The sequence below is a fragment of the Phalaenopsis equestris genome, unplaced genomic scaffold (assembly GCF_001263595.1).
Source record: "Phalaenopsis equestris unplaced genomic scaffold, ASM126359v1 Scaffold000800, whole genome shotgun sequence".
Taxonomy (NCBI): domain Eukaryota; kingdom Viridiplantae; phylum Streptophyta; class Magnoliopsida; order Asparagales; family Orchidaceae; genus Phalaenopsis; species Phalaenopsis equestris.
This window is the reverse complement of record NW_018165240.1, coordinates 714,399-731,282: the sequence shown is the minus strand read 5'-3', so window position 1 is coordinate 731,282 and position 16,884 is coordinate 714,399. Positions and strand designations below refer to the sequence as shown.

At 37.7% G+C, this 16,884-nt stretch overlaps 1 protein-coding gene across 4 annotated transcripts in view; it reads right to left on the bottom strand.

The window, feature by feature from the left end:
• Window positions 1-1,881: 1,881 nt before the first annotated feature.
• Window positions 1,882-16,884, bottom strand: part of LOC110031286 (protein seele) — a 42,361-nt gene continuing 27,358 nt past the window's right edge. For 2 of the 4 annotated variants that reach the window (XM_020734409.1, XM_020734410.1), the window contains exons 6-10: window positions 9,538-9,589; window positions 3,256-3,348; window positions 2,988-3,012; window positions 2,459-2,550; window positions 1,882-2,252 (exon numbers count right to left, since the gene is read on the bottom strand). In XM_020734409.1, the coding sequence (XP_020590068.1) occupies window positions 2,219-2,252; window positions 2,459-2,550; window positions 2,988-3,012; window positions 3,256-3,348; window positions 9,538-9,589 (296 nt within the window). In that variant the 3' untranslated portion in view covers window positions 1,882-2,218. The remainder of the gene's footprint in view (window positions 2,253-2,458; window positions 2,551-2,987; window positions 3,013-3,255; window positions 3,349-9,537; window positions 9,590-16,884) is intronic. The other 2 variants (XM_020734411.1, XM_020734413.1) reach the window with 1 other exon arrangement.

Genomic DNA, 16,884 nt, shown 5'->3' with positions numbered 1-16,884 from the left:
GTGCTCGAAAACGTATCACATTGATTATACATGTAATGAAGAATCTCGATACATTGACTTCAAACGTTATATATAATAGTACCAATAACATAATCTCAAATGACATTCTTAGACCCCCTAAGAAAAGTTGATGGTTATAAATCAAAGTTATTATAGTTTAAAAAAAGCTGTCAAACACAACCGCACTGACATTTTCTTACTGGTTCATTTTCATTTTTGACGCAGCTCATTGAGCAGGGGCCTGGTCGTCCGCAGATGAATGAGCATGTTGTAAAAGAACATGGTGTTTTGCAGTCTCTTTTACTTGTGCACGTGACTTTGGTATGATAGTACTTTGGAAGGTTGTTCAAATCCAAGTTTGAAGATGACCCACCTAATATACATGTATATATACATTAGAGGGATATATTCATTAATAATTATAAATTATTCTTATAAAATAACATTTATATATGTACCACTCAATTTGTATGTCTATATATATAAGTGTCAAAATAATCACTAACTATTAACATGTTGATTTATGATCCGTTTGGGGCAGCTTATTTGATGCGGTGGCGTTTTGAAAATGCAACTGAACTGTTTGGGTAAACTGCATTTTTGACAGCTTATGCGTTTTAAAAACGCTGAAAGCAGTATTTTCACACCACACTTATCTAGATGCGGTGGCAGCTTTCTGGTAACGGTATAGCTTTTCTAAAAAAATAAAAATTTATAATAGTCAACGCACATAACTTATCAACAGATTATTTTTAATCAACTTATCAACAGATTATTGTGGACTATTTTGGCGCTTGTATAAATTTTGGGGCTAAAATAATCTATGTAAATACTTTGTGACTATTTTTGCACTTTACTCTCTCTCTCTCTCTCTCTCTCTCTCTCTCTGATGGATGGATGGATGGATGGATGGATGGATGGATGGATGGATGGATGGATGGATGGATGGATGGATATGTATGTATGTATATATATATATGGATGGATGGATGGATGGATGGATGGATGTATGTATATGCATGTATGTATGTACGTACGTATGTATGGATGGATGGATGGATGGATGGATGGATGGATGTATATGCATGTATGTATGTACATGTATATTTATATGTATGTATATGTATATGTATGTACATGTAAATGTATGCATATGTATCTGTACACACACACGCACACACGCATATATATGTATATGTACATATACATGTGTATATATATTTATACATATGTATACATATATACATTTATATGCATATACATATACATATATACATATATACATATATGTATACAAATTTACTTATGCATGGAAAAAAATTTATTTACTTTTTAAAAATTAAGATGACAATACTCTTGATATGATATGAAAATTTTCAATGATATAAATTCAAAAGAAAGTGAAGTATAGAGGTTAGATATGCAAATAAGTAGAAATTGATTGCTACTTATGTAAATGCCTCTTTTACAAACTAATCCTTCAAAACATGCAGAGAGTATTTACGTACCATAGGAGAGCAAGAGGAAGAAGAAGAAGAGGAGAATAATGGCAGCCCTTGCCATCACTAGATCTCAGAGATATATTCAAATAGGTCTGTTTCTTGTCTTTTAAATACATTTGATGGCTTTTATAGGAGGAAGGAGACTTCAATGGCTTCCCAACTTGCATTAATAAATTATAAAGTAATTTTCTGAAGGAGAGTTTTAAAATTCATGTTATCTGAGAAGCTTGACTTTTTCCAAGCAAGCAAATTATTATAATAATAAATACTTGCATTAATAAGTACTTTTCTATTATTAAATTAAGAACTTTATAGAAAATTTAGACAAATGGAGGGCACAAAAACAGATAACTTGAAAGATACCTTTTGAACTACATACTTTTTAAGCCAACCCATTCATATTTTATTAATGCCTTGTGGTACAATTTTGTATATGCAATTCAGTCCCTTGACAATCCAAGATTGATTCAAGGCATTAAATAGTTTTGCAGGAGTAGAAGCAATTTAGAATCTCCATTATAACATCTTGTCAAACATTGCTCCTACATGAACTCGGAGAGGTTGTAGCAAACAAACCGAGTGTTCGGCGAAGAATCGGGCTTATGTGGGATTATTGCGAACAAACTGACTCGACTCGATTGAAGCTCGTTTATGATCGGTTCATTTGAATCAACAACAATCAGTGTTGGCAAAAGAAACAGGAAGTTGTTGGATTGTCATAATTCGTCTTCCACGAAATCATCGTCAACACTGCGATAAATGAAATGGCTACAGGTTATATATATAAAGTTAAAGTTTGGGGGTTATATATATATATATATATATGCATAAGAATTATGTGGGCATGTATGTAAATCATCCTAATGAATCATCCCCATATATATCATCTATGGGATAATAATTTGATTAGAAATGAGAAAAAAATGAATATATGATACAAAGCATGAGAGAATTACCTATCAGTAACACAATGCTTGCTAAGGTTTTGGCAAAGCTGCTTCCTGAGTTCCCCTGGTTTAAAATCACCTTTTTTTAACAATTCAGCAAGCTGCAAAATGATTATTTAGGAAAATATCCATTAGTGTCATTATTTACTAGCTAGAAACCATGATGCACTGACTATACAGTATTCAAATCAGAAATTCATCAAAAAGAGGTGTATATTTTTAGGGGCATTCACATACATACCACTCGATTTCTATGAATTTACATATCTAAAACATAAACTTCAATTTTCACATACATGTCATGTTACCGGTGCATGAAAAGATGTATTTCACTTTTTAAAAGTTAAAATGGTGAAATTTTTGAAGTGATGAGAAAGATTTGTGTGGCATTAACGTAAAAAAGTAGAGTTTAGTTGTTAGATATGTAAATACATAGGAATTGGGTGGTGTGTGTGTAAATGCAGCCAATAATTATTATATCCTGCACATGATTACAATGAAAACGAAACCAGAAAAAGTAATAATAAGTGTAACTAACCTCATCTTCTGTTTCCTCCAACAACCTATTTACAAAAGGAAAAATTGAGTTAAAACATTTTCAAGGAAATTAAGAAAAGACACCGTGCCATGTTACAACCTAATTAGTCCCCATTCTATCAACATGGAAAACAAACCAAAAGAAAAAAGTCTAATTCTTAGACCAAAAAACATAACTTCATAGCAAAATTTTCATTCATCCATGATAAATATTGTCATCGCTTTGGCAAGGAGTTGAGGTGGATGTGGAGGTCAAGGAAGATAATCACCAACGGGGAGAGAGATACAGCAGGAGCACCACCTTTACCATCGGATACAGTCCTCGAGGGGAAACTAGCACGCCAGCGGCTTTCCTCACAAATCTAAAATCAGAAATAACATAAACTGAAACCCTAAGACCTAACAAAACATATAAATAGACACATGATGGGCTTGAAATGAAAATAGGAAGGCGAGAAAATTCCCGCCTATTGAAAAGAGGGAGGGAGGGGGTCGGTTAAGTCCCCTCTCTAAACTAAACCGGTTCAGGCCAAACCAGTTCAACTTTTGGAGAAAAACCCCCGTGTCATTCTCCTAGGGTTGGGGGAGCTTCGACCTCATTTGTCGAAGCTTCTGGCTCCTCGTGGTACAGCGTCAAGTCCTCTGACACGTCGAACAAGTAAACATTGTTGTTCCAGGGCACGCATATTCTGATAGAAGAGATATCCATCCACCTTTGGCATGACCTGAGCTAGAACTATAGCTAGACGAGTATACCCATGAACCAAGAATCACGTCATCCCAGTTGTAACTTGCTTCTTCCATTCCTCGTACACGGCTGGGTGCAACTGATAGGCTAGTATGTGAGGAGAAATCCACTCGAAGTTGAAATCTATGGCAGCCTATTTCCCCTCTAACAGCAGCCCTGTCCAACCACTCCTCCCTCTCCAAAGCCGTAGTTCCTGCAGCTTCCAAATTGCAACACATGTTGCTCCAAACCGCAGCCTTCTGTAATAATATTTGAGTTTGTTTGTTGTTGATTTCACGTTTTGAAGAGTTTTTGTAACAGATTTTAATTTCAAAAATAGTTTTGGATTTCTATTGTGGCTTGGGCTTTCTCTTCCGGTATCATGGGATTGATAGAGATTGATGTTGCCCTAATCATGTGTTCTTGATTAAACTGAGGAAAAAAAAAATTGAACAAGAAAGATGAGGTATAAAGAGCGTTATGGCCCGAAGGATATACCTTGTCGTATGAGGTGTAGAAGAGAGTGACGTTCTAATGGGAATCCCTTGCAATAAGAGAAATGAGGATTGGAATCCCCTACAATAAGTTTGTGCCTTGGTTTTAATAGAGGCGCTCCTCCTTAGAACTTGAGTCAAATTATCATAATCGATTGGGCAAAATGATTTGCCGAATATGCTAAAAATCAGCATTTCATGCTGAATTAAAGGATTTAATTAATAGAGGTTGAGAAATATCAGAGAGCTAACATTTCCGATTATAGGCAATAAATATGACACAATATATGGACAAGTGTCAACATTCCTAATATACCATGATAAATGCCTTGGAAAATCAATGACAAATGCTTTGAGGATGATGATAATAGCAATTAATGCAATTGAAACGAGCGCATAAAGCACATCCAAAAGGAGCTGTGGATTTAAGAATGATCAAGAAAAGGTAAAAATTCTAGTGTCAAGAGGATTTTTTGTGAGAGGCCTCTATAGAGACTTCACAAGATTAAGTCTCAAGTGAAATGTTTGTCAAGGCAAGAGGTGTTTGCATTAAATGTAGGTTTCCATGTGAACAGAGACCACCCCTTAGTGTGAACATATTTTCAAAACTGCAGCACGTATAGATTGCGACTTCACAAGAGTTGGCAACAAGACAACAACGTGTTGTTCGCATAGGTTTTCATTTGGTAAACTAAATAATACTACGTCTCAAAATATATATATATATATGTATATATATATATATATATTATTATTATTTATTTTATTTTTTTGAAAAGCCCAAGGGCTAATTTTATTGAATTAGAAAATGATACATAAAGGTTATATCAGAAGAGCCCAAAGAGACACCCTACCCATACGATACAAGAACATAAAAACTCCAACTAAAGGTACAGATAGACTCAATAAAATTAAAAAACAAATTTAAAACATGCAGAAAACAGTAGCTAGGGACGAGTCAGTTTAGTCCTACCTCTTCCTCTAGTTTTAGGAGCAGAACCAGAGAACAAGCTTTGAAAAGTCGTGTCATTGCCAGGAGTCACGAAAGTATCATCCATTAAGTTTCCAAGTTGAAGTGAGCCCCAGACTTTTTTTCCGCCGAGAAGTGTAAACCTGTCATTCTTCATCTGAAGACTGGCTCATGTGATTCTCGATCTGATTTGATGTTGGAACCGCAGTGGGAGGAGAGACAGTCGTTGCCACCGCGATAGGTTCCAGTGTATGTGAAGTGTGAATTGTTACCTCTGCACCTGATGCTCTTGAATAGGAGCTGCGGGTGTCCAAACATCTTGCAAAGCTTACAGTAATATGATTTTTGTTTCATAATGATTTTTCGTCAATAACCATTGTGAGCAGATCCAAGCCAGACTTCTTCTAAATCTGGTAGTGTAATATCTCGTTCATTCAAAATTCTTGCAATAGAGGGTCTTGAGAAATGAACTGTGGGTAAATCTACCTGCAAAGGTTTTCCAAGGATAGTCCTAATTGCATATAAAATAGGTAGATCAAAGAAATGAAGCTTGAGTTCAGGTAATGAGAACCATTTGAGCAATTTCATATGTTTTCCCTCAATTGCGATGAATTTCTTTGAGAAAATCCTCATGTAATTATCTTCTGTGCTCAGTTGTGTCATAACATGTCTTCCGTCGAAATAGTCCACTTGTCAATCCCCAACCAGTTTAAAATCTTCAAAAACCTTCTTGATGATCTCCATCTTAGGGCAACCTAATTGAAACTTTCCAACTAGTGTAAATTTGTATTTTCCTGCACGAGTTAAAATTTCAACATCAAAAAAGAAAATTGCTGGTTTACCCGCCTTATTCTCTACATTTTTATGAGATTGCAATCGTCATTTCCTGCAACAGAATCATGATAAACCTGCGGAAATACCGCACTATCTGCGAGGTGAAAAGAGGTGTTGTGTTAGTGAACCACTGTAGCATAGGAGGGTTTGGCGGGGTTATCACCGGCGAGGGTGGTGGAGTAGAAAAGCCCTAAGGCCATTACCGCAGCCAGTGTCAACCTGCAGCACAGTGAGAAGCTGCACGAATGTCAGGCGGCTCTGTCACGCCAGAGGCAGAGTCAAGTAGACCGGGCGGCTCTACGAGACGCAGCAGAAATGTAGAGCGGCTTTGTCTGTCGCAGACGAAGAAGCTGTCGAGCGGCTCTGTCGCAGAAAACGCGGGCACGAAGTCGACGGCTTTGTAGCAGAGGAGACACAGCAGAAGCGAGTGTCTCTATCGCAGACGAAGACGCTGTCGAGAGGCTCTATCGCAGACGAGACGCTGGCACGAAGTCGGCCACAACACTACCGCCAGTCGAGACGCAAACGCAAACGCGAGACGACGCAAATGGAAGCAGACGCCGAAGCCAAAAGACGCTACGGTTCGTCATGCGACGGAACCCTAGCAGAGTGGAAAAGCGGCATGAGAATGTATCTCTTCCCTATATATATATATATATATCTATGTGTGTGTGTGTGTGTGTGTGTGTGTGTGTGTCTATATGTATGTATGTATAGATGTATGTCTGTATGTATGTATGCATGTACATTTATATGTATGTGTGCATGTTTGTATGTGTTTATATCTGTATGAATGTATGTAAGTTGTGTATATGTTTGTATGTCGGTACGTATGTCTGTATGTAAGTATGTTTGTGTGTGTGTTTGAATATTTGTATGGGTGTATATGTTTGTATATGGGTGTATATGTGTATGTTGTCATATGTTTGTATGTCAGTACGTGTGTCCGTATGTAAGTATGTTTGTGTGTGTGTCTGTATTTTTGTGTTTGTATATTTGTATGTGTGTATGGGTGTATATGTGTATGTATGTCGGTTTGTGTTTATGTACGTCTGTTTGTGTGTATATGTGCATGGCTATCTGTATGTCTATGTCTGTTGAATGTGTGCATGCGCATGTATGTATGAATCTTTGTATATATATGCATGTATGTATGTATGAAACTTTATGTCTTGGTGTGCGTTTTATTTTTTTTTTAACTAATGAAATATTTGTAGCAAGGTTTTTAGAACTGAATCATACACTGGACTAGAGGAAGAAAAGGTTTGAGGTTTAAAATTTCATTCGAGATCAAAACCAATGTTCAACAATGACGATGCAAATGCTATTGATATTAAATAATTTAATAATTATAATTATAATAAAAAAGTCATAAAATGCATATCTAAATACTAATGCATGAAGAAAGTCCAGAAAATATTACATTCCATCACCATCTCACCCGTTAATTCCTAGTCAAATTGTTCAATTTCTCCTGATTTTATACATTAAGCAGTCTAACCATCAAATTTTACAGTTTGATACAGTTCTATAAAAATCTAATTTTCTAATCAAATAAAAAAAGTTTGATAACCGGTTTATGGTCCAACCAATCCAGTACTACCTTTCACTACCATGCTCCATAATATAAATGACGCGGGTGCTGATGATTAAAACAACCAGGCAAAGTCATGTTGAACTGACTTACATTAAAAGGCGAGAAGACCGATCTCGATCCCACCTTAACTACTCACCCCGCCAACTTCTTGCCAAACCTGGACTGCCGCCGAGATTCCCCTTGCCTTTCCTGGTTGCCGCTCAAGGGGAGGGCCTTCCCTCTTCCTATTTTATCTACTAGTCAATATGAATGAGTTGTCTTCCTCTTGTTTAGGGTTGTGTTTTATGTTTTTATTTCAAATTTCTGTATGAAACTGTTTTCAGTTTTTTAAGAGTTGTATCCGAGAAGGTATTGGTGCTCCGGCTGTATCCTAATCCGACGTGGTGTTGTATCATCCTCAATCCCCTTCTTCAATCCTCCCATTCCCTTCTCCCTATCTACCGGCCACCCCCAACACATCCTCCATGCGCTGCTGCCCTCTTCCATCCCTCTCATCCACCTATCAGCACCGTCCTCCCCTCCCCAACAGCCGAACCTTGCTGTCCAGCCGTCCAACCACCAACCTGCATCTCGTCGGCCACTCCAGGCAACCCTCCTTGCTGTTTGGGACACCCCAACCAGCACCCTACACCTTCCCTTGTCTTTCCCACCATTGTCCCTGTTTCCCCACTCCTCCAACCATCAAATTAGCGATTGTCCCTCCTTCCAAATCCCCTTTCTAACCTACCACGCTACCTTCAGCCCTTCCCCATCCCCATACAACTTCGCGACGCCACCACCGCCCCGGGTCCTCTCTTTTGGCCTTAGCCAAAGCGTAGTGTCGTTGTATTGTTCTTTCCACTTGTGTCATTTTGTAGCCCCATTTCTACATTAATAAAAGTTTGCTTTGTGTTTTCGCTAAGTTCCTACCTAGTTTCGGTAGCAATAAACTTGCAAAACGAGCAAATGTGTCAAGCATAGAGAAAAAGCATTCACCTTTAGATTATTAATCTTAACTAGCATTGCTTCAAAAAACATCATAGAGCTTCTTTCAATGAAAAAATGCAATTTGAATCGTAATGTGACAAAACAATAGACTTATTGTCAAAATATAAGCCACTAAATTCTACACCTCATGATCATCGGCTGCATCATAAAATTATTAGCTTAATTGAAAGAAACTCCAATTATAGATCCATTACTATTTCTAGTTTAATCCGACAAACCAAAGACAATGCATGTTCGAAAAGTGGAGGGAATGATGTTTGAAAATGTCTCAGAGATGGCTACCAATGATGGCCACACAAAAAATAAATAATAAATATGACAGAAAAAAATAGCAATGATGTGAAATGAAAGAGAGATTTCATTTTAGAGAGAGGGAAAATCGAGTATGGTCGAAAATGAGTCAAATTGCAGTCCTTTTCTGCACCGCATGAATAAGACCGCCATAATGTCTGATCCAATTACAAAATAATAAGCATAATTCTATCAATTTTTATTAATTAAAATAAATTATTAACGATTTGGCATAAATATTTATGGGATATAGAGTACAATTACACCCCCAATTAGGTACGTAGTCCACCAATGTATAAAACTAAAATATAATTGAATGCTAAAGAAAATACAATCAAATAAAAAAAAGAGTCAAAATGGTCCCCTGACCCTTCCAGATTCTATAAAAGTATTCATTTAGTCCCAGACTCTTTTAATGAAAGCTAAAATAGTCCTCTCTAAAGACTATTTTAGCTCATATTAAAAGATTTTAGGGATATTTGACATTTTTATCTACTATTGGAGTAAAATGACAAAATATAAGTAGTCAAAGGACTATTTTGACATTTTACTCATCACATAAAGTAACCAAAAACTTTTAGGCAGTGTTGAAAAGATAAAAAATAAATAAGAGTTTAAAAGGGAGAAAATACAATATAAAAAGCAACGTACCTTGCACAAAAAAAAGATATATACTTTGAGTATGCACGAGCCTCTTGCTTATCTACAAATCAAATTTAGTATCTTCATAAAAACAGTTTTTAACAATAGCAGCAAAATTCTTACCCCAGAAAATAAAGACTTAAAAACAGAATATTCTACCATACCAAAAGAATATGGTGTAAACAAAGCTTGAACGTTATTTCACTCATTTTCATGTATACTCCTAAGCATGTTTGCATTATTCTTAACAAGTAACAAGATATATGCTCAAACAATAATGATTTAGTTGTATATTTAATGAGTTATTCTATATTTTCACATGAATCTTTTTATCCCACTTTACAGTGATGTATATTACTAAAAATATAAACAAAATGTAAAAGTATATTAAACAAATAGGTAGATAGTCCAAAAATGTTCATTTGTTTCATTAACATTTAAATTTCAAAAAAGAAAAAAATAGCATTTAAATGATGATATATGACAATTTTATAGTTGATAGTACACATTATACATCAATATCAGTTGCATCTTACATAATAATTCAAGTTTGATTATGACTCGAACTAAAAAAACAACAAAAAATCAATTGAACAATATTTTACCGTCGGAATCATGTTCAAGGTTAGCTAGAAAACAAACACTTAAAAACAAAGAAACCATACCATAAGAATATGGTGTAAACAAAGCTTGAACGTTATTCCACTCATTTTCATGCATACACCTAATCAAGTTTGCATGTTCCCTAACAAGTAATAAAATAGAATGTTCAATCAATAATGATTTACTTGTATATTTAATTAGTTATTCTAAATTTTGATATGAACTTTTATATCCCACTTTAAAGATGAGCTATATCAGTAGAAATATAAAACAAAATGGAAAAGTATATTAAGCAAAAAGGTAGATGGTTCAATTAAATGTTAATTTATTTCATAAACATTTAAATTTTAAAAAAGAAATAAAATAATGAAATATGAATAATTTTATAGTTGATGGTACACATTGTACATCTAAATTTGTTACGCCCTCTCAGCCCTTACACTCGCCGGTCCACCCTTAACCTGCTGGAAGCAGTGGAACCAGCCCACGGGAGGGCCGGTCTTGGTGACAGGAAGAAGGGGAGAGCACAAAGGGAGCCACAGAAGAGGGAAAGGAAATGGTGGGGTCCACTAGGGACATAATCACTTATGCAAGGAGGAGAAATTAAAGAAGTTTGGAGAGAATTAAGAATGAAAGTTTTTGAAATGTTGTGAGGCATTCTATTAGAGAGGGAACCTAGAATTTGCTTTCTTCTATGTTTGTTTTTATTTGGCTGATATTTTCTTTCTTCGTGCAAGTTCTTAGCGACCTATAGGGTGTGGGAGAGACGATCTATCTCTCGAGAAGTAGAACAACCTTGTATCTTGCTTATTTTCCTTTAATTTTTGTAAAAGCAGCCCTAGTTTGTGTTTCTTCCACCTATCTACTGTCGTTTTGTTGTGTTTTGTTCAATGATTTTGGTATCAGAGCATATAACTTGATGGGATGGCAGCAAAGAAAGTTGATGAGCTAGAAGGTGAGGTAGAACAAATCCGATCGGGAATGCAAGACTGATTTACTACCATAGAGGACAGATTTTCTTCTGTTGAAAGTCGAATGAATGATGGTTTTGAAGGCATAGGAGAAATGAGGGAGATAATGAAAAAGCTCATGGAAATGCAATCCAAGGCCTTGCGAACCGTTCCAATTGGAAATCCTAACCAAGAGTTGATCAGGGAATCCTTGGTCAGGTCAAAAGGAAAGGACATCGATCGAGAATAACAAAAAAGACATCATCTACCTACAAGAGCGTCCCCCTAGGACTCTGAGACTAGGGGGAGTGGACTTCAAATGGAGAAAATTTCTACATATTTAAGATCCGATCAACTCCTATAGAGCTTTTGAATGGTTCACAAATAACATATTAGTTATTATGAGCTATTTAGATGATCAACGGGCAGGAGAAGTAGAATTGAATTAACCATATGAATGATCAATCCCATCAGCTGAATGATGGACCAAAAGTCAAGATGCTCTATTTATAGTTTGTTCTTTGTTAATTTTATAAATTGAGTTCACAGAGGTTCTTACTTAGCACTATTGAGTTAATTTGTCAATTTCAATATGATGACAAAGCTTTAGGTATCTGTTACGTTAGCGCCTAGCCTAAAGATAAATTTGTCTTTTGTACGCCCAAGGACAATTTAGTTTATTATTATTATTATTGTTAGGTTTGTTATGTCTAGAGTTAGGTTTATGGATGAGATTGAGTAGTGAGTCTAAAATTTAGGATTGAAAGACTTCCTACCTCTCGAGTGTAGGTGTTTATCTTTGTATGCTTGCTGAGTTCTTTGAATTATTGAAGAAATATTATGTTTCCCCTAATTTATGTGGAAAAACGTGCCGATTTTAATATCAAGCTCTATCAAATTGATATCAGAAAAGTCAATTTTGGGAATCGAAGAAAAAAGATCAGTTGTCGAGAGCCAAATTTTAGATCCACGACGTAACCTCGGCATACAGAAAAAACCACGATGAGATCGCAGCTTGCTGAGACCCGGAACTCACGTCTGTTTCCTCAAGCGATCCATGATAGAAAAACAAGTGCGTCATAGCTTGCAGGGAAGACAACGAAGGGATCGGGGCTTACCGATTCGCGTACAATCGCGTGCGAGGTGGATAAGGGATCACGTTTTTCTTCTCCTTTTGCTTGGGATCGTCATGTGGGGAAAGATAGCGTCTTTCTGTCTTTTCTTCGTGATCATAGTGCACAACTTTGACACGAAGGAAAGCAACAAGCCGCACAAATCATAGCTTGTAGGGTGTCGACGATGAGATTGTGGCGTGCCTCAAATGATATAGTCACGATTCTAGTAGCTAGTAAGCAACAATGGGATCGCGGCGTGCAGAGCGACCTCACCCCTTCATTTTCTACAGCACCAACTCTAAAAGTCCGAAATTTTCAGTCGTTTGACTTGTCCGGCAGTGTACAGGTGTTTTCGTCTTTTGGTGATCAAAATTATTCTAAAAAGAATGGTAGCCAAGAAAGTAGATGATTTGGAGAAAAAATTAGAGAAAGATATCAGCCAAATTAGATATGTGATGGAAGAAAGGTTTGTCATCATAGATGATACGTTTTCTTCCATGAAGAACCGAATAGAACCGATTTGAGAGCATGGGAAAATTCGAGAGATGATGTAGATGCTCATTGAGATGCATTCCAAAACTCCACCAGCAGCTCAATTAGCAAAACCTAAAGGAAAAGAGATCGAACGAGAGGAACATGAGAAGGAAAACATCCACCATCACCCTCTCGGGGCTCCGATTGGGAGCGTTTAATGATTTCTGATGGAGGTGGTTGGGCCGAAATATAGAGAAGATATTATGAAAGAGGTATAGAGGAGCACGAAGAAGAGATGAGAGAAGCAAGAAGGGGATATGGCTACGATCGAAGGAGAGGTTAAAGTTAGGAAGTTGATGATGTCAATTTGCAACCAAGAAGACACAGGTGGGTGAGTGTATAGAGCTAAGCAATATTTTGCAGTGGATGGGTTAGATGAGGAGGAGAAACTCATGGCCATAGGGTTATATTTGGAAGGGAAAGCTCTAGCCTGATTTAAGTGGAGTGAGACTAGATACCCAATCCAATAGTGGGAGGAATTCAAGGATTGTTTTTTGAAACTTTTTCGAACAATTCGAGAATGAGACCTACATGAGCAATTATATGACTTGACTCAAGCGGAGACTGTCATGGAGTACAGAGAGATATTTGAGCTATTGTCGGGGCGGCTGAGAGAGATTTCTAAAATATAATTGGAGAAAAATTTCATAACGGGCCTAAAACCCAACATATGTACATCATTCCAACTATTGAGACCACAGAGATTGAGCGAGACGATTGAGCTAGCTCAGATAGTAAAGGACGGAATCAAATTAATAAGACCAAGAGGAGCAACATTGATGGAATGTCGTACCGAGCTGCTGCAACTACGATGATACCAAAAGCTCAAACAGTGGAAGTCCATGGGTAGGCTACAAGGGACACGAATAATAGACCTCGACCGGGAACAACACTCAAACGCTTTACAGAGACAAAAATTCGGGAGAAATGAGCCACAGGGTTATGTTTTCGATGTGATGAGAAGTTTACCCCAGGACACCGTTGCAAGAATCGAGAATCACAAGTTCTCATAGTGCATGACAAGGAGGCAAAGAATGAAGAAATAGAGATGGCTGTGAAGGAGGAGAAACACTTTCACTTTTTCCCACCTTGAGAACAAGAAGTCTTTTGGAAGGGCGCCTAGCTTAAGGGCAAATTTGTATTTTGTATGACTAAGGGCAATTTGGTCTTTTATTATAAGTATTATTATTGTTAGGTATAAATAGACTTGTTGTGTCTAGGGTTAGGTTTATGCATGAAATTGAGTTGTGAGTCTTAGATATAGATTTAGGAAAGATTTCCTACCTCTCAAATTGGAGGAATTAAAAGAGATCGCCTACCTCTTGAATTGTAGGTGCTTATTTTTGTATTCTTGTTGAGTTGTTTGAATTATTAAAGAAATATTGTGTTTGCCCTAATTTCTGTGGAAGAGCATGCCAATTTTGATGTCATATCATATCAATGTCAAGAAGGAATTTAACACTTATCTTTTTTATTATTATTATTTAGCCTTTTATTCAACTCCTTGCTAATTGCAAAAATTCTAAATTTCTTGCCTTAAGATATGGTCAGCTATTTGCTATTAATATGACTTTAGTTGTTGATGCAATATTGATTGAATGACAGGGTGCAATCATAATGCAACATTTACATCAATGTAAATCAAACTGACGCAGGCATCTCCTGCAACCGGGATAGAACGCAGCATCCAGGTTAAGTAAACAACGTAGAGCCAAACCGAGCGACCCTTTCGATTCCTTTCCAATTTTCAGTATGTTTCATTTTTATCCTTCATTCTTTTCTAGTCTTTCATATATATGTGTTGTATTAGGGGTTTTAATTCTTAGTTTTCGTCACATCTTATGTCGAGCAGCAGTCGACATCTCCGATTTCCCTTTCTAGGGTTGTATCCAAGGGTAGAGTGGTGTTCTGAATGTATCTCGTTTCAAGGTGGTGACTATCATCGGTTTTCCCTTCATCCACAACCTTCCCTTTGTTGTCGCCGTCATTGTACCTTTTGCAGCCGCCCCGAAGAACAATGTTTGTGTTGTTCCTGCAACCCACATGCCTTCCTTTCTAACCATAACAATGTTTGTGTCACCTATCACCTTACCACCGCCTGTCATCCAATCACCACCAAACCTACCAGCCTTCAGCCACTCAGCCGCCACCTCTTTGCCCTTCTCCTCCCCTGTTGCAACAGTCGGACAAACCCTATAGCTACTTCATGCAGTCCACTTTGTTGTTCCCCTTCTAGAACTCCACATACCCCTATTGTTGCCTTCCAAAACCAACCCTCCTCCCTTTAGTTTGTGTCGTCGCTCCTCCCATACCTGCGCCCCCCCCTGTTGTCACCCCCAAACAGTAATTACGGTTGTTTTATCGCTATCAATTTGTTGTCCAGCCACCCGAGCTTGCTGCCATCCCCAAACTGCAACCCCACAATCCCTGTGTTGTTATTACAGCCTACCAACAGCCCAACCACCATTTTGGCCCCTTACCACGCCATCCACTCCACATAACCGACCACCACCACCCCCGGATTAACTCTTTGTTAGCGTGTTTGTGCCGTGCCTATTGTTATTTTCCCTGTCAAGTGAATTGGGTTTGTAATCACATAATTACTTTCAACAATAATAATTCTTTTTCTATTGTTGTTTGGATTAAATCCGGGATCATTTGGTATCGTAGCTAACCCAACTCTAATCCTACCCTAGGATTGCCAAATCAGACCCCCTCCAGAACATTTTTTTCTCTTTTCCACTCAAACTGCCCAACATACCCTTCCCCCCTCCAAACCTAAACCATAACCACACCAGCAAGGAGATAATTGTTGGAAACCTAATTGGGAAGAAATGACACAATGCCGAGAAATCCACAAAAAGATGTCCAAGAAATTTCTAGGGAAATCCTTCATCTACAACATAAGCTTTCTATCTTCGAGAAGAAACAATCTGGAAGGGCCATAACCATAACAGTGATTCATCAAATCCAAAGAATGAATTGAACCTCTTCCACATAGCAATTTCTAGTGATGAAGAACGAATATCACGGAGATTTAGCATAGAATATCAGAGAAGCCAGAATTTTGGAGTGCGGGTTGAACTACCATATTATTGATGAGTAGTATTTCGAGCTAAAATGAGTCAAACACGAAAGAACAAATCTTTGTTCGTGTTCAGCTTGTTTAAATATTGAGCACAAAAAAGTACTCGTTCGGCTTGTTAACTTAGTGAACAAATCGATCACGGACTTTTTAACGAGCCGAACACAAGCTGCTCGCGAACAACGAGCCGTTTTGACAGCCTATCTCTACCAGGTCCAAGATGAAATAAAAGATGCAACTCCAATACCTAACAGTTCATTACAAACAGGATGTTCGAACCCTAGCTTCAAAAAGCAGATAGGCAACATCACCGAATGATTACCACATCTTGCAGACAAAATTCAAACCCAGAATCACGTAACAAGAGTACACCTAGGGGAACATCCAAGTCGACTATGCATGAGGAGAAACAAATTCAGAGTAGAGAACAGGTTGAGCCAACTGGCACTTTCAAATCTATCCCAGCTAAAAAATACATCAAGTGACACGATTTTGGCATAGTGCATCAGATTGCCCATACAAGAGTCTGGTATGTTTCATTGGACCGGACACAGCATCTGGGTCGTGCGAACAGTGCATAGCCGAATCGAGCAAATTCTCTTTCAATTCTTTTCCAATATTTAACATGTTTCCTTTTAACCTTGCTTCCTTTATATTTCTTTCCAACATATGTGTTATATTAGGGTTTTAATTCTCAGTTATTATCGTGTCTTATGTAAAGACAGCCATCAGCGTCTCTGATTTCCCCTTCTGGGGTTGTATCCAAAGGAGAGTGGTGCTCTGGCTGTATCTCTTTCTAAGGTCATTACTATCATCGACCTTCCCTTCCTCCAGAACATCCCATCCGCTGCCAGAATCGCCGCACTTGTTGCAACCGCTCTGCAGAACAGTGTATGTGTTGTTTTTGCAGCCCCCACGCATGTGTTGACCTCACTTTTCGTGAGGTCTAGTCTTCCGCTTAGGGTTTAGGATCTAGCCTTAGGAATCTCCCTTCGACTATCTTAGAACCTTAGAAGTGGGATCCGCCTCGTTTTAGTTCGACCCGCTTCCGTCCCCTTCTAGAGTTTTA